General features: G+C 41.5%; 2 protein-coding genes across 2 annotated transcripts in view; both read left to right on the top strand.

Annotated features, from left to right (window-relative positions):
- Nucleotides 1–901: 901 nt before the first annotated feature.
- On the top strand, nt 902–12,609 carry c7h1orf210 (chromosome 7 C1orf210 homolog). The gene is made up of 4 exons (XM_086115836.1): nt 902–1,024; nt 9,260–9,665; nt 9,781–9,960; nt 11,772–12,609. Exons 2-4 carry the CDS (start codon nt 9,611–9,613, stop codon nt 11,972–11,974), a joined length of 438 nt encoding a protein of 145 aa, XP_085971962.1. The 5' UTR covers nt 902–1,024; nt 9,260–9,610; the 3' UTR covers nt 11,975–12,609.
- A 1,090-nt stretch (nt 12,610–13,699) lies between these two features.
- The window catches only part of ap1m3 (adaptor related protein complex 1 subunit mu 3), a 47,181-nt gene continuing 38,835 nt past the window's right edge, over nt 13,700–22,045 (top strand). Inside the window, exon 1 of the mRNA XM_086114798.1 lies at nt 13,700–13,923. Within this exon, the coding sequence (XP_085970924.1) occupies nt 13,882–13,923 (42 nt within the window). The 5' untranslated portion in view covers nt 13,700–13,881. The remainder of the gene's footprint in view (nt 13,924–22,045) is intronic.

Genomic DNA, 22,045 nt, shown 5'->3' with positions numbered 1-22,045 from the left:
ATGAGCGGGAACCGATCCCACGCCACCCACACACAAGCCAGGCAAATGTACCACTACACCATGAGCGACTGTATGTAGGAACATTCAGAAGGAAAAGGGAAGAGTGACTAAGGGAGGGAGACAGATATGTTGAGCATCGACCAATGTCCAGGAAGTGGCTCTATTGTTTTCAGGGTCACCTGTTTTTTCCTTTTTCAGAGCCGCCCACTGCCTATTCTGCCCCGAAAGGTTGTCCATCTTAAATGAACAAAACGTCTTGCTGCACAAAACGGTACCTTGTCTGTTTTCCTCTCCCTCAGCTAAAAATGATTATGAAAACACTGCGTCATCCACACACCGCCTGAAAGTTAAACAAACCACCATTCAAATAATATTTATTCTAGAGTGCAAAATTGCTCAAAGGCAAGTTAGCCATAGCAAGAATTAAATGACAATTTAAACTATTCTATTCTGTTGTTGAATCATGCACAATATGCACAAAAGTGAATGCACACACTTCTCAACTAATCAGCGTTTTCAATTGGATGTCTTAGGCTCCCGGAAATGCCTCACCATGCCAAGGATGGGGAAGGCCCTTTCTGTTCCAGTGCACGAACCAAGGTTTGATCAATTTAAACTGTTCAGGGTTGTGGAAAGCTAGAGCTGATCCCAGCTGACCTTGGATGAAAGGTGACGTACATCCTGGGCTAGTGGTCAGTCAATCACAGGGCAGGCAATATTTGTTTCATCTACTGTATTTGCATTTTGTGAAAGTGTAATGATGAGGTGTCCACAAACCTTTTCATCATTCAACCTATCAGCGCCGACTACATTGAAAGGAGCACAAACACCAGGTGGGAGGGAGCACACCTTAGTTTCCAAGTTGTTCATTAATCAGGGAAGTAGCTGCAGCACACGCCTCCTTCAACCTTTGCACAATACGTCTCCGTTTTACAAATAGACACGTGGAGTGAATATGAAACCTGAGAGCCAACGTACGGCACGTAAACTCTATAAAGTGCATAGCGGAGTTGCTGGTGATCAGGTATTGAAAGCCTCTGAATTTTATCTGTTTCCTTGATTGCTCATTGTTGTTTTCTGGTGTTTAATGAGTTATTTATGATGGATATGCCATCAAGTAATGCCAGTTTGGTTGATCTGATGTGTTTATTGTTACTTGCATACATTCAAAGTCCGCTCTCTACAATTCACTTCATGTAGAAAGTAGTCATATGTTTTGTGCTACTTTTAAATCTAATACATTGTTAACCGATGGCAAAAGGGCAATGTTGACTTGACATGCTGACATTCGCCTTTTATTGTTAATACTCTGAACAATACGGAATCATGCACTCGTTCTCACAAAATTAAAGGTAACCAAACCAGACAGGTACTGAAACTGAACTAACACAACCATTGTTGTATTTGGTTATAATGCCGGGCATACAAGGTGGTGTTTTCAATGATCCCTCTGGCAGGAGAGACTTAGCGTCATTCAAGTTGCTTCAATGAATCTGCTGGTGACTAAAATGTCAGTTGGTGAGGTGCAGTGGCGGTTCTGGGGGGGGGGGGGGGCAACGGGGGCCAGTGCCCCTGTAGCACCGATTCTGGCCCCCCCTGTGGCCCCCCCTCCGAGCGCAGATTACGCAGTCGTGCCGAGTCGCCGACGCGAAAGGTGGAACCAAAGTGCGTGATTTAACATTCTAGACGGACCCTTTAGTGCGCTGCGCCATTTAAAAATGAGCGGGAAAATGAGAAGCAGTCCGCAGAGAAGGAAATTACCACGACACGAGTGCTATTTGCGTGCGTGCGTGCGTGCGTGCGCGCGCGCGCGTGTGTGTGTGTGAGTGTGTGTGCGTGTTTGTGTGTGCGTGTGTGTGCGCGCGTGTGTGTGTGTAACTTTTTTAGTCTCCCTTTTTATTTTAATTTTTATTTAACAGGATCAATATATAAGACATTGCCTTTTAAAATTTGGATAATTGTATGCATGTAAAACATCTAGCTTCAGTGTATTTGCAATTTTTGTCCCCGGCAGGCTGGTACCATATCATCCCCTGGCTTGAATATTCTCAACAGACGTATTGTTACGCTTGCAGACATTTTAGCCCTCCTAATACTGTTTTTTTCTCATCACTGTAATGTTATGACTACAATTTCAAAGTCTGAAGAAATAAAAAGTCAAATAAGATTTCGAATCTGTCTTTTTAGCCCTGGGTTGAATGTGCCCCCCCATCAAAACCCCTGGCCCCAGCCCGGCCCCCTCAGTGAAATTGACCCAGAACCGCCCCTGGTGAGGTGGTCTTTAAAACTCATTTTCAGCTCCATTTTAAATCCAACCACATGTGTGTTTTCAGTTTATTTGTAAGAAAAAAATTCATCACAACAGTAAACAAGAGGAGCTGTTGTTGAACTTGGCTGTGTGGTATTGTCCTTGAAAAACAATGGCGTTGTCCAACTCCTTTTCAGATTTCAAACAGGATGAAAATGCAACTTGGCAATGGGATAAGAGGGGATATGGGGAGTCTTGTTTGTTGCTCTGTGAGGTTTTAGGGTGAGGGTCAACTGGGGGCTGGATTAGCTGTGATTTATGAAGATGTATAACTGCAGCTGCAGAAGAGGGAAAGAACGAAAGAGTCTATTTTGAGTTCCAGTACATGACTCTTGAAGCATTTTTGTTAGTTATCAAATGCACTTGCAACTGCCATTATAATATTTGGAACAATAGAGCAGTACAGAGTCCAAAAGATTTCCAACACCGTTAGCAGAATCTTAAAGGGATGTTTAATGCAGCGCGATTGCAGACCGAATATTTCAAACCCTCGAGCCATAATTAGTGGCACCAAAACAACTCCCAACCTACTTATAACAAGCTAATGCATGATATGCAAACACAAATGTAGGTTCTTTCACATACTTGTATAGTACATCGCCAAAAGCCACCTCTGATGACTTTTCTCTTAGGGTTCAGGTCCTATAGCTTCTCGTCTTGTAATTCTTAGTGTGGATCTATTTGTGCTTTGCTTTTGTGTGGACAGAACAGGAAGAGATAAATGTGCCCCTGTTGATTGGTCTCCAAGCTTACCAAAGAAAATGGCTGGGGAAGACAAAAAGGAAAAGGCTCTCAAATGTGAGGCCAGGTCACTGTTGTCGCCTAGAGATTGAGAGCGATACATAGTGCTTGCAAAAAAAGGAGATCAAATCATCGGCTTTTTTACAGGGTGGCAAGAGGTGGCTGCTGCCAGCTCCACCAATACCTTTTCACCCCAGATGCCAAAAATTTATTCCTGGTATGTTTCGCATATTGTAGAATTTACTCCCACTCCAAGCCCCCTTTTTTCAAGACACAATGGTTGCATCCTATCGTGCTACCAATTAAGTTAAAAACAAACCAAAAAAAAAAAACAATACCGCACTTTTTAAAAAAAATCAAGTTAAATAACTTTACCATTCCAGGCAGACCACAGACAGTTGGTAAGCTTTAATGTGTTTGTGGCTGCTCGAGTCTGTTTAATGTGTTCAAGTGGTCTGCCAAGTGTTAGAACTTATGTGAAATGTAGTTAGGATATTAGATATTGGGGATTCATTGAGGTCATTGCGGCGCCACAGTAGCGCTATCAAGCTTTGTGCCAGGCTACACTAAATGATACTTTGAAAACAATACATTGTGACATCTTCCAAGGATCACGGAAGACAGTAAACTCGTGTTTGTTTTTCCATGCGCTTTCTCTCTCTCTCTCTCCTTAACAGAGTCTTGCCTTCACAAACGCGTAAATAGAAGTGCTCACAGAAAATAACATATTGGTCACAAACCCGTCCATCCCACGGCAACACATATCAATGAGATTGTATTATGATACAGCGCTGAATAAAAGATTGTTATAATCTTGAGGGGTGGGGGGGGGGGGGTTCTGTTTCAAATGTGATATTGTTGATCAATTGAATGCTTTTACAAATACATACCAGTGAAGCAAAGCAAAATGTTTTGGATAAATAAAGGTGACATAAAAAAAAATTAAAAAACCAAAGCGTTTATGGGAATGCAAATATGTGGCAAAACACCAAAAAGTCATCGTAAAAGGTGCTTAATCAAGATTTATTGAGGAATGAGAGCAGGATACTGTCACAAGTCATAACAGTGACAGTGTTGTTGTAAAGTAATATTGCCATTCATAGACAAATACAACTTGATAAACTCACCAGGACTCTCATTAGGCACAGCAAAACATTCCAGCCATTGCTGTATAACTTCTCTGCATCATACTGCGAGCAGTTTTAATTTTATTGGCATCTTGGTTTAGCTAAATTTCAGAAATGTAATTGTGGTTCCAGAGCACTCCAAAATATGACCATAGGAAATATTTAGAATTAACTGCTAATTTTTTTCACATGCTTTTACCCCTTAGCCCTCACCATTTAGCCCTTGGTTATGTGCATTCATGAAAAGGACAGGGTGTCCCAATTCTCAGAGGGCTTGGTTTTATATGAGGAAGTAGCGAGGTAGAGACAGCCCGTGAACTAGCATGATGTGGCATGATTTTGAGAACAAACCCTCTCATGTGACATCACAAAAATGAAGAAGGAAAAAAAGTCCCAGATCACGATTTTCAATCATATAATCACCAAGCCCTACTTATATTGCCCTTCGTAAGCTAATCAAAGGGGTGAAGAGATGGCTGATGACAGAGGCGATTGCTCGAAGACTGCAAGGGAAGCTCAGCTTCCCCTAAAATGTCAAAAAATAAGTGATCAAATAAATGTGTGTATATACAATTGTGTGTACGTAAGTTTCTCAAATGTTTCCACATGACACCTTGTTTACTACGAGTGAAAGGTTAAAATGATAAGTTAGCCTGAATCCCCGCCTCATACACACATGCACGCATGCATATACACGCATGTGCACATACAAACGTTTGTAAATTTAATATGATGATATGCAATGTCAACGGCAATTTTTTTTTTCGAGGTGACAAATTTAGTAGGTGATAGTGTTAGTATGGTGTTTAAATAGTAAAGCTGTTAGATTCGTTGACGGAAATTAGCTAAGTATTTACTTACGAGCGAGCATAGGGATAGCCTGCTAGCTCCTCCATCGTAACATGGTAACGAGCATTCCGGATGAGTTAGCCTGTCCAAGATATTTTCACGACTACCACTTTAATATTACTGTTGTCATGGAATTCAAACGTCATTGAGTAATATTTTCCATCAACCATTTTAATAATAATAATTCATTTTATTTAAAAGCGCATTTCATGCCACCCAAGGACACTGTACAGACAATGAGGAAATACAATATAAAAATAGATAAGAGAAATATTATATAAAAACAGGATATAAAATTGCAAAACATGGGAAATGGAAGAATTAAGTGTTGTAGGCGGTCCTGAACAGGTGTGTTTTTAAACGGGACTTGAAAGTGGAGAGAGGTGTACAATTTTGGAGGTCCGGAGGTAGACTGTTCCAGAGCTTTGGAGCAGCGCGACTGAAGGCTCTGGCTCCCATGGTGCTCAGGCGGGCAGGGGGGCACTGACAGGTGGAGGGAGGACAAGGATCTGAGGGAGCGAGTGGGGGTATGCACCTGAAGAAGGTCGGACAGGTAGGGAGGGGACAGGTTGTGGATGGCCATGTATGTATATAGGAGCAGTTTGTAGTTGATGCGGTATTGGACAGGGAGCCAGTGGAGCTGCTGAAGGACGGGGGTGATGTGCTGCTGGTAGGGTGTTTTTGTAATGATGCGAGCAGAGGTGTTTTGAACCAGCTGGATTTTATGGAGGGACTTTTGAGGAAGGCCGAAGAGGAGAGCGTTGCAGTAATCGATGTCGGATGTTACAAGACTGTGGAGAAGAATAGCAGTGGTGTGGGGGGTGAGGGAAGGGTGAAGTCTGTTAATATTGCGGAGGTGGAAATAAGCAGTGCGGGTGATGGTATTAATATGTGAGTGGAAGGTGAGCATGCTATCAAGGATGACGCCCAGACTCTTAACCTGAGGGGAGGGGGACACTGAGGAGCTGTCAATGTTGAGGGAGAAACTGTTTACTTTAGATAAAGTGGATTTGGTGCCAAGAAGGAGGATTTCAGTTTTATTAGAATTTAATTTAAGAAAGTTTGTTGTGAACCATGTTTTGAGTTCGGAGATGCAAGAGGTGAAAGAGGAGGGTGGGAGAATGGAGTTTGGCTTACAGGAAAGGTTGGGCTGGGTGTCATAAGCAAAGCAGTGGAAGTGGATATTAAATTTGCGGAGGATATGACCAAGAGGCAGGAGGTAGATGATGAAGAGAAGGGCCTCGAGGACCGATCCCTGGGGTACACCTGAGGTGACTGGGGAGAGCTTTGAAGAGAAGGATTTGAGTTGGACAAACTGAGTGCAGCCGGTGAGGTAGGAGTGGAACCAACTGAGGGGAGTGTGGGAGAGACCGATGGAGGAGAGTCTATTGAGGAGGATTGGGTGAGAGATGGTGTCGAAGGCGGCACTCAGTTCTAAGAAGATGAGGATGGAAACTAAACCAGAATCAGATGCTATGAGGAGATCATTTACAATTTGGATTAGGGCAGTCTCTGTGCTGTGGCGGGGGCGGAAACCAGACTGAAAAGGTTCATAAAGAGAGTGGAGGGATAGGTAGGAGTGAAGTTGAGCAGCAACAGTTTTTTAAAGGATTTTGGAGATAAATGGAAGGTTGGAGATGGGGTGGAGGTTATCGAAGTTATTGGGGTCTGAGCTGTGTTTTTGTCAGTATGGGGGTAATAGCAGCGGTTTTGAAAAGTGATGGGACAATTCCAGAAGAAAGTGAGGAGTGGATAATGGCAGATATGAGAGGAAGCAGGGAGGGGAGGCAGGATTTGACGAGGGATGAAGGGAGGGGATCAAGCTGGCATGTGGTGGGCTTGGATTTAAGTATGAAGTTGGATATTTCAGCAGTCGTGGGTGCAACAAAACTGGAGAAGAAATGACAAGGAGAAGGAGATTCAGGTGGGGAGGGAGCTGGCAGGTTTTGATGGAGGTGAAGATGGATCTTAAGGATTTTGTTATTGAAGTACTCCATTATGGATTTGCAGGTTGCTGTGGAGTACAGGTGGAAGGGGAGAGAATTTGGTGAGTGGAGGATTTTGTGCATGACAGAGAAGCGAGTTCTTGAGTTTCCTTCATTGGAAAAGATGAGGCCGGAGTCATAGCTGGATTTAGTTTGTGCACATGTGCGCCAAAATGTACAGTAATCGCTGCAACTTCAAAAGTATTTTGGAGCAAACAGTTCTTATGATGTCTGCCAAAGTCATGTGAGCCTCTATGCCAGGGGTGTCAAATTCATTTCACATTGTGGGCCACATACGGCCTCGGTAGATGTCAAGTGGGCCGGACCATTAAAATTATACCATACTCTGGTATAAATAACCAAAATAATATGTCTTTCATTTTCCCCAGGCCTGCGTGGGTTTTCTCCGGGTACTCCGGTTTCCTCCCACATTCCAAAAACATGCATGGCAGACTGATTGAACACTCAAAATTGTCCCTAGGTCTGAGTGTGAGCGTGGATGGTTGTTCGTCTCTGTGTGCCCTGCGATTGGCTGGCAACCGATTCAGGGTGTCCCCCGCCTACTGCCCGAAGACAGCTGGGATAGGCTCCAGCACCCCCGCGACCCTTGTGAGAATAAGCGGATCGGAAAATGAATGAACGAATATGTCTTTCCTTTGTTTTGGTCTAAAGAAGCAGAAGAACATTCGGAAAATGTTGAAATTTAATGAACATATCTTTGACCAAACATTTCATGAAGCACCTTAGATTTCCTTAGACAAATATGCAATTTACTTTTATCATTCACATATACTGTATGCATTGCAACTAATCCCACTGGTTGTACAAAGGCACAAAACTTTAACAAGTAATTGGTATTGAAAAATATAGTAATGCACTTTAAGATTAAAGAGATTTATAAAGAAAGGAATTTTTAAACCATTTACACATGTGCATATAAAATCTAAACTTAATCCCTGCCTACACCTTACAAACTAAGGAGAGCACTATTAAATGTGTAAAGAATAAAGTATTCACATGTCCTTGATTAGCGTCTGTTGTGTTGGGCCTGTCTCAGTGACACATTGAGACTGCTGTTGTCTTCTTCTCTGATCAAAACAATGTTGGCTTCTACTCTGATCAAAACAGTGTTTTGCGGATACTTTTAAATGATCCTGTGGGCCTGACTGAACCTCCTTGGGGGCCGGTTCCGGCCTGCGGCCCGTATGTTTGACACAACTGCTGTATGCACAACAGAGCAATTAACTGATTTGCCACAGTTTAAAATGAATGCAGCTGACAATTGGACCTGTTTATTTGCTTTTGATTACATCATTAACTGCTAGAAGGTAAATGTTTGCTGTAATTTTTTTCGTTACGATGAATGAGAACGATGTGGATAATACTTTACTTTTTGGACATGGATACAAACAACTTGGAAGACCATATACTACATGAGTACAGGGAAAATAACAGTGATTTGGGTACAGGACACCTTTCTTGTAACTATTCCATGTAACAAAGTGGACACCTGGGACATATGGACACCTGCGGCTTATGAATTTTCTTTCTTTTTTAAAAAAAAAATTGGGTGCACCTCATATTCAGGTATGCTCAATAGTCTTGAAAATATGTTACTTCCTTGACAGTGTCTAAACCTTACACTCTAATCTCTGTATTCTTTTTGAGTAGCCTGAGGTGTACATAATTGTTTAGCTACTGGTAGTGTATTTGATGGTGTTTAGACACTATCAAGATACCTGTAACATTAAATACACAATTTTTACCATTCTGGTCTACCGTGTTGTCGGATTCCCCCCAAAAATAAATCGGTTCACAAGAACACAATGTTGTTGTTTTGCTCGTATTTAGTGTCAGCAAGACCTTAGGAGGAGGGTTCCACAGTATAAGAGACTTCAATTTTGCGACACACTTTTCCTGTTGTGGTTCTTTTCTTCGGGGAGCCCCTGACAGCTCAAAATCAATTAGGATTTCTGGATTCCAGAAATCCATGCAATGTCTCCATTTCATGATGACGCAATTACTCGTGAGACATTTAGAATAATTGTTTGTTGTCTTTGCATGACAGAACGATAAAATATGTATTAACTGTCACAAATAATTCACTAGGATTATAAGAAAATGTATCTTTACAGAATGCCATTGTAAACTTATACAATGAAGAGGATAATAACGGTTTATGTCCATGTATTGTATGTGTATGTATCTTTTCTCTCTCAATCTTACTGACATGAGGACTATCCACTCAGGTGTGGGGAATTTTCCACGACGACACTTAAGAGTTTTCTAACATTCAACCTTGCCCTCTAGTGGCATTCTGTGGCTACAACACAATTGCCGGTCAAGAGAGAAGGACCTCATGAGATGCAGCATCCCAGGGAAGAGAGTATGACCTGTTAAAAACTGCAATTACAGCAACAGATCCATAATTGCTATTGTAAACTGGACTAGATTAAGGGACTGGCAAATGGAACATGAAGATACATGGGATAAACCTATATAACCCATGATTAAAAGCTGCAAGTCTTGCTCAAGAAACTGCAAATTGAGTCACACAGGAAAGGACACTTCCCAAGAGAACCAAGAAAAACAAAATAAAGATGGACGCATTGGCAAATATAAGCACACTACCCACAGCTACACTAGTTCCAAATGGTAAGGGAAATCTGCAAAATTTCTAAAGCAATTTTGATTTAGGCTCATTCTAAAACTAAACTGTATACTTCTCTCTGCTGTCATTGATGGCAAAGATGTGATTCTGCTTTCTCAGACACAAGAAAGACCGCCTCTCACAAGTGGGAGTTCCTGGTAGCCGTGCTGGCCACCGCCCTCTCCATGTTCATTCTAATGGCTCTCTTGGCTAAGTGTCAAGCGGTTCGGCGCTACCTGGCAAGGTATCGGCACACTCGGTTGAGGGAGACAGACACACTCAGCCAGTGTGAGCAGTCAGGTTGGTCCTCCACCCACTTAACTTCATGATTCAATATTGTTCGTGTTTTAGGAGTCAAGAAATGAATCTTCACTGAGAGTAAACAAACATCAGGCAGTTTGTCTTTTCTTCAGACTACTGAACGACAGTAATTACTTATAATACAACCATCCCTTCATTTTCTAATGGATGGATAATATAATACGAATTTGATTAATTGATAGATTTTTTTGGGGGGGGGGGGTTGTTTTTGTGCTGGCCAGCACAATCTTTTCTGAGATGTTTTTTTCTGAGAAATCAAACAACTATGTGATAATTTATAACAAACAACAACAAAAAAAGAAAAATCCCCATGTCGCCACTTGCAACATCATATAATATAATATGTATATTGTATAACAGAATATGCTGTGGTTAGCTGGACCAGTTTAGGTTGTACTCTACCTCCCACCCAAAGTCACACAGTCAGCTGATATAGACTCCAGCTCACCTGTGACCCTAGTGAGGATAAATGAGAAATGGATAGATAGAAAAAAAGACAATGAAGTAAATGTTGCAGTGGTACAAATGCCTGATTTTGCTCTTGGCAGTGTGGGTTCAGTCCCCAACTTTGGCTTAAAAAAAGAGTTATTTTAAAGTCTTCAATCATACATATGCAGCCATCTCAACAGATAACGTTATGTGCGCATGCGGGTTGCTATTTCAGTCCGCAAACTGAGGAATCGCACGGATGAAAGTTTGAGATGGCGGCGAAAAAAACTCACAAAGGTCTACTAATTACTACATTTAAGAAATGGGAATGCCAGTCTGATTTTTCGTGTGAATCGTCCAAAGGGCGTATCACTAAACTCACCTGTGACGTATGCACAGAACGCGAGAGCGAAATGCGACGAGAGGCACGATTACGAGGCAAGTTGGTCATTAGATTTGTAGGCTAATCGCTATGAAAAATATTATGAAACAGTATTGGTTATTCTATAATTTACTGGTTGTAGCATGGGAACTTTATCAATAAAACATTCGTCACAAGGTGTAGTAATGCTAATGTTAACTGTTGGTAGAACTCATGATGACGTGTGTTAAATTCTTTCGTCAAATTGATCGTAGATTACACATGCATCGTCTTGGGAAGAGGATGTCAAGCCACATCAATACTTACCTGTATTAATGATTACCAGTAAATTAATCTTTGTCGTGTGAGATTGGAAAAAATACTCTGATGATGCCACATGAGTACACCAGTTTTTGATCTATTTATTTTTTGGAATAAACCTAGAGTACACAGCTGCTGATGTAATGTTCATCGTTAATGCATAGTTTTCAAACATTTACCCTCGAAACATTATCCTTTTGAGTTTCAGAATTCTTGATTATGAATATCAGTCAAAATAGAAAAATGGGTTCCCATGATGAACGTTTACGGAACCCAACATTAGTTCCCATGGTTTCCCATTGGGTAATCCGACGGAACCGAAAAACGGTTACCATGAATTTCCGAAATGCTCAGGCCTGCTACTGAATTATTTAAATGTTTGCAGCATTTGTTTATAATTGTATGTATATGTTGTTGTTTGTGTTATTATCATATGCAATTGAATAAGTAGACCGTTTCAGAATTCGAAATTTGGGACTCTCTCAATGCATAATGGGACTCATACTTTTCTGATCAGCGAGTTCCTGGGACTCGCTGCCGGTAAACTGTAAAATTATCACTACATACTGTATGTGTTGGAGTACACAGTACATACAGTACTATATATACAGTACATACAGTATATCAATCTGTTTTCTTTGTCTAGCAGAACTAAAAACATGTTCATGATGGTGTCTAGGTCTGGAGGTGGGCTTTGACATGCATGGGGAATGTGAAATGAACCGTCATCATCCTGTGAGTGCTGAAGATGACGATGGCTTCATTGAGGACAACTACATCCCAACAAGTGAAAGAGTGAGAGCTGAAAGAGCAGCAGAGAACATGGATGATATGGAGGACACAGAGGAAGAACTGGATCAAAGTGAATTCACCATTACTTAGAAATCGAGCGATGTTTGACCTCATTTGCTGCACAAACACCTGCACCCTCAAGTGAACCCCATGTCCAATCCCACTTTTTCATTTTTTATTTTTTGCATACTTTAATGACCAACTGGGTAGTTAATAACTGAAGCATTCAGAAATTATCAAGCGGTTTATTGCGCTTTCATTTTCAGGACAGAATGATAATAACTATCATTCAGGTGTGCAGACCTATGAAATCGTTTTCGGGATTTTAAATACAAACCCAGAAGAACATGCCCCATTTATTCAACATTTTCAGAGAAGGAAGACTTTTAATAACGTAACCCTTTCAGCGTTTCACAGTTGCTTGATTGATTTTGCATCACCGGCCATGTTCAAGGGTACCTTTTTTGCTTGACTAAAAATGCAGCAAATATTAAAAGTGTCTAATGTATTAATGTACAGTATGTGTTAAAAAAGCTTATCAGGATGAAAAAATATACAAAGCTGTGCTCGAGCAAGTGATCTTTCTCCTTTTATGCTTCCAGACAGCCTTTGTTTCCCTATGGAAAATTATTGCAACAGCGTTTAATTTATTTTGTTACAAATGTGACTTCATGATAAAATTTTTTCATTGTCTCTTTTCCTTTTCAAAAGCAACATGACATCATTAAAATAAGCTTTGGAAAAAAAAAAGACTTGTGGGTGTTACATACATTTTAGGATTCTGACATAACCATTCACCTTGGCTTTGAGACAAATAAGGACAAACAATAGTTACTCTGTCAGTCTTTTCATAAAAAGCCCAAGAGGTGTTCTGACTCTTCTGTGACCCTCCCGCTGATGGGGAGTGAGAGGCCAAGGCCTTGCGTTGTTGGCACCCAAGCCACGGGAAACACACCGAATTTCAAATTTACAAAGAGGAGTTAGGAAGTTCCCATTTAAAATAAAAATACCCGGTACAAGAAAATGGACTAATTTGCTTTCATGAAAATGTATTAGTTAAGGTCAGTTTTATTTTTAACCTGTCAAGATAGTTTGTTGATTTACTGTTAAATGAGCAGCAGAGATGACACATTCACTACATTATTAGAAAAATGAGATTCCTATTTTATTGTAATATTGCAATGTGTTGAAAGTGCCCAATGGCTTAAATTCTGAAGAAACTTCCACAAATTCAATATATTGGTAATCTGGACTGTATGCTGTTGATGCGTTTTATTATTGTCACATTTCATGAGAAATGTAAATATCTTTCAACATTGCATATTTTCATCAAATTGAAAATCAGCTGTTGCTGTTAAAACCTTGATTTGTAAAATGGGGCAATGCACTTCTTGACATGCAGTATTTCACCAAAGTCACCATGCAGTGCATGAAATTCAACCAATTAAATGAAATCTTGTTATTACTTATAAAAAGAGAGCGAGCGCCAACATGAGGGAACGGGAACATTTATGGTGAGAGCAACAGATTTGGAGAGGCAAAATATTCCCAACGCGTGGTCGTATTTAATAGAATTGTTTAATGTTGTTGGCTTCAAAAAAAATCTTGATCATTGCGCTCGTGTTATCTAATGGCATTTAAATATACATACAGTACATACCAGATTTATGTCAGCGGTGCTGTCTGTGTTGCCAAATTAGGTCACGACTGATTACTTTCAGAACGAGAAGTCTGTTTGCAGCCCGGCTCTTTTGTATTGGCATACCGGAAATGCTGTACTACTTTTCTTGTAACAACAGTTAGCTTGACACTCGGGCCAGGAAGCGCTGCAAGTTAAAGCGAAAGGAAACGCGACCAAGAGAAGCACAGGCTGAAAGAGAGGAGGAAGAAAGATGATGAGAGCTAAAATTGTTGCTCACAAGTGACCCACTTTTGACTGTAGGTACGCTTATAATAAGACCGGTTCCAGCATCCGAGGATTTTACACCCCAGCGAAAATGTCGGCGTCGGCGTTATTTATCCTTGACCTGAAGGGAAAGGTAAGTTTTGAAGAAGATCTAAACACCTGCTTCAACAATGTCAACAACAAAATCAAATTGCTAAGTTCTGCATATTTCATGAATTGCAAAATTATGTCAACTTTCTGTTTCTATTTAAAACTGACGTGTCAATAAGAAAGAACCTGTCGAACTGGTTTTACAAAACAGACAAGTTGTTCTTGTGCAGCCATAAACACTTTGTATTATATACCCTATAGCCTATACCCTGTGTCCCTTTCCAAATTATGCAAAAGCAAACGTTGCTTGATCATTCTCAATGGCCAATTTTATTGACACACATAATAATCGCTTCTTAAATCCATTTAATTGACATTCACCTTGGCTTTGAAACTTAAGATTTGTTTTAACCCAAAAACTACTTCAGCAATTTGAATCTATGGAATGGTGGCATGTGTGCCCAGTGGTAGGCATTTTACTAAAAATTGCCAGTCGATGATCTGTCAGCGGTCTGGGCCACTGTCCCTCATTATCAATCCGTCATTTTTTTAAGCCACACCAAACTGTAATCCTCAATTGATCAGTCCGTAATGTTATTTTAACTGTGCTTCCATCATTGCTTCCGTCTGTAAATTTCACCAGTCCATCTATCAGTCTGCCACTAACTCCATCAGTCCAGCCCCAACCCCCCAAAAAATATCAAGGTCCAATAGATGGAAAAAAACAGTGTGGCAGCGTGATAAAATGGAAAATGGAGTGCACTATATCAGTGTCGCAACTAGGAATGTAACAATATCCAAACCCCATAATACTATCACAATATTGTGGGAAAGCTGCCAATAATCTTGAAAAAACCCCTCATGATATTGTTAAAAAAAAAAAAAAAAAAAAAAAGCACAATAATGTGTTCTTGTACATTACAGCAGTGACAAAGGAATTCCTTCTTCTTTCATAACACATTCATAGTTTTATATGCATATAAATACACAGTCCTCGCTAAGCCCTGCAAACAAACACTCGCGATACAGGCAATGGGTGTTTCTGTAAGTTGTCAAAAAAAACAACACAGGCGGCCATCAGTGAAAGACTGACAGGTCCGTTGATACATTACCCGCTTCGTGATGATTACACTGAAAATCCACTTCTGTCAGTGATTAGTGCATCTTTCTCTGACGTTTCCCTTCATTGTATTGGTCAATCGTCAGCAAAAAGGTTGTCCGTCAGTGTTGGACTGACCAACCTTCCGTCACATCTGCCTCACAGTCCAGCAGTGTAGGGCTCGATTCGACGCCCCGATCTTCCTGCATGCTCTGCCTGTACCTGTTGAAGGCGGAATTTCCACACTATTTGACCAATACAGTAATCAAATACCTTGGTGGATTTCTGGGGTGCTCATTGATGGTTCTCAGGAATGACCACATGCACACGTTTATCGAGTCAGTAACACAGAAAAGTGTTTAATCCCTAAAAAATAGTCTAATACAGCATACATCAAGCCAGTTATTCTAGACAGAGCTCTGGGTCAACTTCTCCTAACCGCGTGGGTAGCGAGGTAGAGTGACAAAGACGCCTTTCCCTTGACCCACCTTGAATACAATTCTCCAAAAAGGGCATGCCTGTCTTTGTGTGTGTGTGTGTGTGTGTGTGTGTGTGTGTGTGTGTGTGCGCGCGCGTGTGTGTGTGTGTGTGCATGTGAGTGTGCTCAGGCATGGGCAAATGGCCTGCGAGCAAAGTCCAGGTGTTATCAACTACATCTGTAATATTAGGTGTGAATTGTCCTTCCATTGTGAATCTTTGATGCGGATATGGGCTTTCACATTTGGCCGTCTTTTGTTGTTGGAAGCGGTCATCCTGCCGATTGTTATCTCCAGTCCAGGGGTCCATCTCATGGCACCTTGGCACCCCCTCTTCCTCCATAATACCCAAAAACAGTCTCTCAATTACACTCAGCAAAATATCATTATTTGCTGTCACGCATTACAAACCTTCACCCGAATCATCTATAACCATGAAAAGGAGCACTGACACAAAAGCAAGTATTTTGAAAAACCACAATAAAGCAATATGAAAGCCTACACTGTGAATGAAAGTCCATTCACTGTGTGGGCTTTCTCGGGGTGCTCTGTTGTCCTCCTACATTCCAAAAACATGCATGGTAGGTTAATTGGACACTCTATACCAGAGGTGCCCAAACTTTTTTGACCTGAGATCTACTTTACAAGAAGCCAAACCCCTGCGATCAAACCCGTTACCACACACACACGCACACACACACACACACACACACACACACACACACACACACACACACACACACACACACTTGGTCCATTCCCAAAACCGACATTTCCACTCATGTGCCCCTCAGTTGGGCATACTTGTTAAGTCTGCGATTGTGTAGAGAATCAGAAACATCACGCAGAAACATCACTATGGTAGCTCACCTGTTTTAAAATGCTTCTCCTGGCGCTCCTGATTCCCTTTGTTTGACAATGCCAGTGGTGAATTGCAGATCAAACAAACTTTGAATGAGAATAAACACAAATATTGATACGTCTCAACGGCTTTGGCTGCAATTGCAGACTGCTGACCACTAACAACTTCCGCTGATGCAGGTTCTCTAATTACTCAAGGATTCAAGTAAAGCCCTCTGTTATGATGGTCGCAGCAGAATTAATTCTGACGTCTTCAAAACCATTGTTTTCATTGTCCTTTTGACAAGCGAATATCACTCTACACTTAAAACATATTGTAGATTGATGTTTCACTTGCCAAATCGGTTGCACACCAATAGTGTAGACTTTGACCGCTTATAATTGGAGAGCTAAAATTAGCCCAAGTAATTAGTATATCAACTGTATTTACAATAAATATTAATATTGTAACTAGAATAACTAGTTTTCAAGTTCAAGTCAACTTTATTGTCAAATGTGCAACATACAGCACAGATGAAATGTATTTCCTCTCAACCACAGGAGAGAGAGGAGCCACTGCGGGTGCCCGCACCACCATCAACAGAACAGTTAACAGTTTTAATTCCATTTTCATGCTTTAAAGCACAACTTCATCTGTTTGTGTGGAACTTTTTTTACCGCGCTTATATCTGCTTTTTTATGGTAACCACAGCATAGTTAAAAGCTATCCAATAGAAGCCAAAGACTTTTGCACCTACATTTATCCTACGTTTTTCTATATTGTTCATTGTGGATGAGTTGACTTTGACTTGATGAGATGACAGATGACTTTGCACAAAAGGCAAGTTTACACGATGGTGAACAATTGGCAGTAAAATGCAGGGTGCACACTCACTTGTTTTTGCTGTATATGATGTTAAATATAAATGACAGAAGAACCACTTCATTGTGATGACACAACTCTGGCTTCATTTATTTGAGAACAGCAAAAGGTACTGACATCGGATCAGTATTCACTTGAATAATCTAGCAGTAAAAAAAAAAAAAAAAAAAACAAGCTTCATGGTTGGGATATTATAATATTTTACTTTCAGTCTTTGCCTTGGGGCAAGTCAGTAAAGTCAGCATTATCCCCTTATAATCTCCCGACACACTTTTTTTTCATGACCACATCTCTTTTTTTCTCTTCCTGCCCCTCACTGCCCGAGTGCCTGAGCTGTCGGTCTCATGGTGCGATCACCCGCTGTGAAAACTGAAATGTCAGGCTATTGGAATCAGCACAGCCTCATTTGTTCCCACTGTCTTCTGATTGCATTTTAATGAGTGACTCTGTTCAAACCACAGCTTGGGGTTGTCATGTGTAGGGATTGTCTCTATACCATGAGCAGGACTTCAGGACTTCTTAAGTCCAACTTTCTAGTTGTGGAAATGTCAAAAAAATGGTTCACAGTTGGAGTTTGGTCTAGGCCAAAGTGAGAAAATGAAACAAGGGTGCTCATATTTCACTTCGTTTAGCAATGCCATTATTATAACTGGACAAAAGGTTCTTTGTAAAGCCACAAATTGATTGGACCATGATTGAAAACTTGCATTCTTTTCAACAAAAATTATGGTTGACGAGTTACAGTACTTAAAAAGTAACTGCAATTTTTGTTTTACTATCTGAGATGTCACAATACGTTTCTAAAACGGATTTTGATAACTGTCTGCCAAACAATGGTTGGTTACCATATCTACCCTGCTGTTCTGTTGGCTGGCGACCAGTCCAAGATTTCCACCCCCTCTTCCCAAAGTCATCTGGGATAGGCTCCAGATCACCTTCGACCCTTGTAAGGATAAGTTGTACAGAAGATAGATGGATGAGTGAATGAATGGATGTCTGCCAACAAACCATTGATTACCCGAGCTGCTTATTCTCTCGAGGGTCGCGGGTGTGCTTTAGCCTATCCCAGCTGACTTTGGGCAGGAGGCGGGGTACACCCTGAACCAGGCAATCGCAAGGCACACATTGACGAACAACCATCTGGACTCACAGTCACACCTTGGGAAGATTTAGAGTCTCCAAATTAATCTACCATGCATGTTTTTGGACTGTGGGAGGAAACTGGAATACCTGGAGAAAACCCATGAGGGCATGGGGAGAACATGCAAACTCAGAATCGAACCGCGGAGTACGTCTGCACTGTGAGGCAGACGTACGAACCAGTTGATCACTGTGACGCCCTTCCAACAAACCCCGATGTAAAAACAGAGATGGCGGATCTGGCACATGCTGTTGAATACATGTGATGTACCTTTCGCCTTTTGGTCATTTTAATGTTGGTCTCTCACTTTGGTCCCTTTAATTTACAAGACTCATTATTTATTGTGTTACTCAGAATTAGGATTCATTGATACATGCGAAATAGTACTTTGACATTGTGGGACTTTTTATTTTTTTGTGAACAATTGGGATGAATGTAGGTTGGGTGACAGTTGTAATTTTTCTTCGATTGAGGTACAATTATTTCCCCATTATCTTAACATTTGTGATATACCTATAGACTTCATTTAATAGCTATAGTTATCTTTCTTGCAGTTATACAATATACACTTAGATTGATCTGAAATTCTGTAGCACACTCCTTTCCAATATGTATGTACGGTATGTAAATTTGTGACGCTTTACTGCTGTCATCCTACAATTAATGAGGAGGCGCCATGGCTCAGTGGGAGTGTGGTCGTTTCCGGACCCAGAGGTTGGTGGTTCATCCCCAGCCCTTGGAACTATGTCAAAGTGTCCTTGAGCAAGCTACTGAACCCCCTGAAGCTGTGTCATCAGGAGGTAAATGTGAGGTCATCGTGACGTGCTTTGATTTCCTTCGTAGTTGGGAAAGCGCTTTACAAGTGAAGAGACCATTTATATGAGGACTATATATATATATATATATATATATATACACACACACACACACACACACACACACACACACACACACACACACACACACACACACACACACACATGTGGGGCGGCCCGGTAGTCCAGTGGTTAGCACGTCGACTTCACAGTGCAGAGGTACCGGGTTCAATTCCAGCTCCGGCCTCCCTGTGTGGAGTTTGCATGTTCTCCCCGGGCCTGCGTGGGTTATCTCCGGGTACTCCGGTTTCCTCCCACATTCCAAAAACCTGCGTGGCAGGCGGATTGAACTCTCTAATATTGTCCCTAGGTGTGATTGTGAGCGTGGATGGTTGTTTGTCTCTGTGTGCCCTGCGATTGGCTGGCAACCGATTCAGGGTGTCCCCCGCCTGCTGTCCGGAGACAGCTGGGATAGGCTCCAGCACCCCGCGACCCTAGTGAGGATCAAGCGGTTCAGAAAATGGATGGATGGATGGATATATACACATGTACACACACACACACACACACATATATACACATTTAGGGCGGCCCGGTAGTCGAGTGGTTAGCACGTTGACTTAACAGTGCAGAGGTACTGGGTTCAATTCCAGTTCCGGCCTCCCTTTGCGTGGGTTTTCTCCGGGTCCTTTGGTTTCCTCCCACATTCCAAAAACATGCAAAAACTGATTGAACACTCCAAAAAAACGGTTTGGGTGTCCCCCGCCTACTGCCCGAAGACAGCTGGGATAGGCTCCAGCACCCCCCCCCCCCCCCCCGCGACCCTTGTAAGGATCAAGCGGTTCGGAAAATGAATGAATGAATGAATATATACTGTACATAAATACATATATTGGGTATATATATGTCATGACATAGGACAGGGGTGGCCAACCTGCGACTTGCGAGCAGCATGCGGCTCTTTGGCTGGTTCAATGCGGCTCCCGGGCTTTCACACAACAAGCGTCGAAAACGCCTCGGCACTGGCGATGCCATTCAAACAAGGTGCGAACTACACAGAACGTACTACGTCAGCCGAACATCACTCCTGTTACTTGATTGACATAGAGGGCAACCAATCAGATGACTGCATCACCGCTCATGCGCAAACAATGGCGCTAAGCACTAAGCTAGTCAGCAAATTACCTCTGATTTTAAGGCAGGGGTGCCCAATACGTCGATCAGAATCGACCGGGAGCCAGCGAACTGGTCCCAAGTCGACCGCAAGGGGTGGGTAGGAGGAAATGGGTTGGGAAAAAAAGATTTGTTTGTTTGTATCTTGAGCTTTCATTCATTTTCGGCCCGTTCCGACTGTTGGTCATCGTGGTGTGCGCGCATATGTCCGCGAGTGCACTTGTGGGCACCCGCGTGAGTGTGTGCGCGCGCGCGTATGTGTGTGTGTGTGTGTGTGTGTGTTTGTCCACGCGTGTGCAAGGAAGGGTATGATGTGGCTCTTTGCAGTAAAATTGGACCCCCATTTCTTTAGCTCCATGTTAAATATTGCAAGAATATCTATCACCCGAATCACACCCGTATTGCATGACACACCTTTCCAATATTGTGCAGCCCTACTTCGTGGTTTGGTTCTGAGATAAATCTTTTGTGACATTATTCCTGGAACTTTGCTAACACACCTCATATACCATATCTGGTGTGTACTTTTATGATTATATTCTCTCAGAAGGAAAAAAGTAACTTCCTTGGCAATGTCAGCATTGGAGTTTCTTTTGATCTGAGAAATTGTCTTTTTCCTAATTCTTTCTTGCCGGTGATCCCTAGACTTGTAGTACTGTGTTGTAGAACTATTGTCACACAATCTTAGCTGTGACATATTCATTCATTCCGTTTTTCCTGGCCCGGGTGACAACACTTGCCTGGTATTTCCTTTGAATTCATTTCCTTTTGTCTCTGTTGCATCATGCAACACAGCCTCCTGCCTTCCAAAATTTGAAAGTGTGTGTGATCCCTCAAGCGTTGGAGCTTTGATTGCTCAGTGGGTGTTTCTTTGTATGTCTACAGTGTTGAATCATTGTCTATGTATCCATTTGTGGTGCTTGTGGTCTAAAATCGAATCTAACCCAATTTTTACAGCTCATTAATATTGCATGTTGGTTGAATATAAATGATGTCACTCAAACATTTGAAATGGCTTTAGTTTTGTGTCATGTCTTTCATCTGCTATTTTCTGGAAAATTAACTCATTCAGTACCAGCCAATTCTGGACCAAGTCTGAAAAGACGTTTAAAAACGTCTTTGGGAGTGAATGAGTTAAAGGGGACCTCTGATGGCCCGTTTTGAGGTATTGATGGGGAAACAGCAATATTGTGTTATAAGTTTGATAAATATCTGGTGTTTCCACTTTTCTATCGAGTCTTGTATTCACCAGAACAGCACACCCACAATCCCCCTGGTTAATTTTCATACAAGGCATCATGTTAGGAATGACTGTGACGTTGCATCATTGCCTGGGCCTTCCTTTGCACTCACCAGTTTCTGTTGAGTCGCATGCCAGGTTGTTGTTGTCTATTCTCACCTAATGCTTGGGGCTGGTTTATTAACTATATAACTGCCGTATCCCAAATCAATTCAAATGGATGCTGTGTACTTGTGCTGAAAAAACACGTCATAGAATGTCTAAAAAAAGGTAACATCCAATTTAATCAAAAATGAAGTGCACTTTTTTTAAATTGCTTTATCTACACTATAGATCTGTGTTTTTCAAACTTTTTTGAGCCAAGGCACACTTCTTTCATTGAAAAAATCTCGCGGCACACCACTAGCTGAAAATGTGAAAAACCCCCGCTTATTTGAACAATTAACGTGTTATATTGTTACTACAACCTTTTTTAACATTGAAGAATGACGTTATAAC

This window comes from Hippocampus guttulatus, chromosome 7 (assembly GCF_054856545.1).
Source record: "Hippocampus guttulatus isolate MCC_2025c chromosome 7, RoL_Hgut_1.0, whole genome shotgun sequence".
NCBI lineage: Eukaryota > Metazoa > Chordata > Actinopteri > Syngnathiformes > Syngnathidae > Hippocampus > Hippocampus guttulatus.
This window is presented reverse-complemented; position numbering and strand designations above follow the sequence as displayed.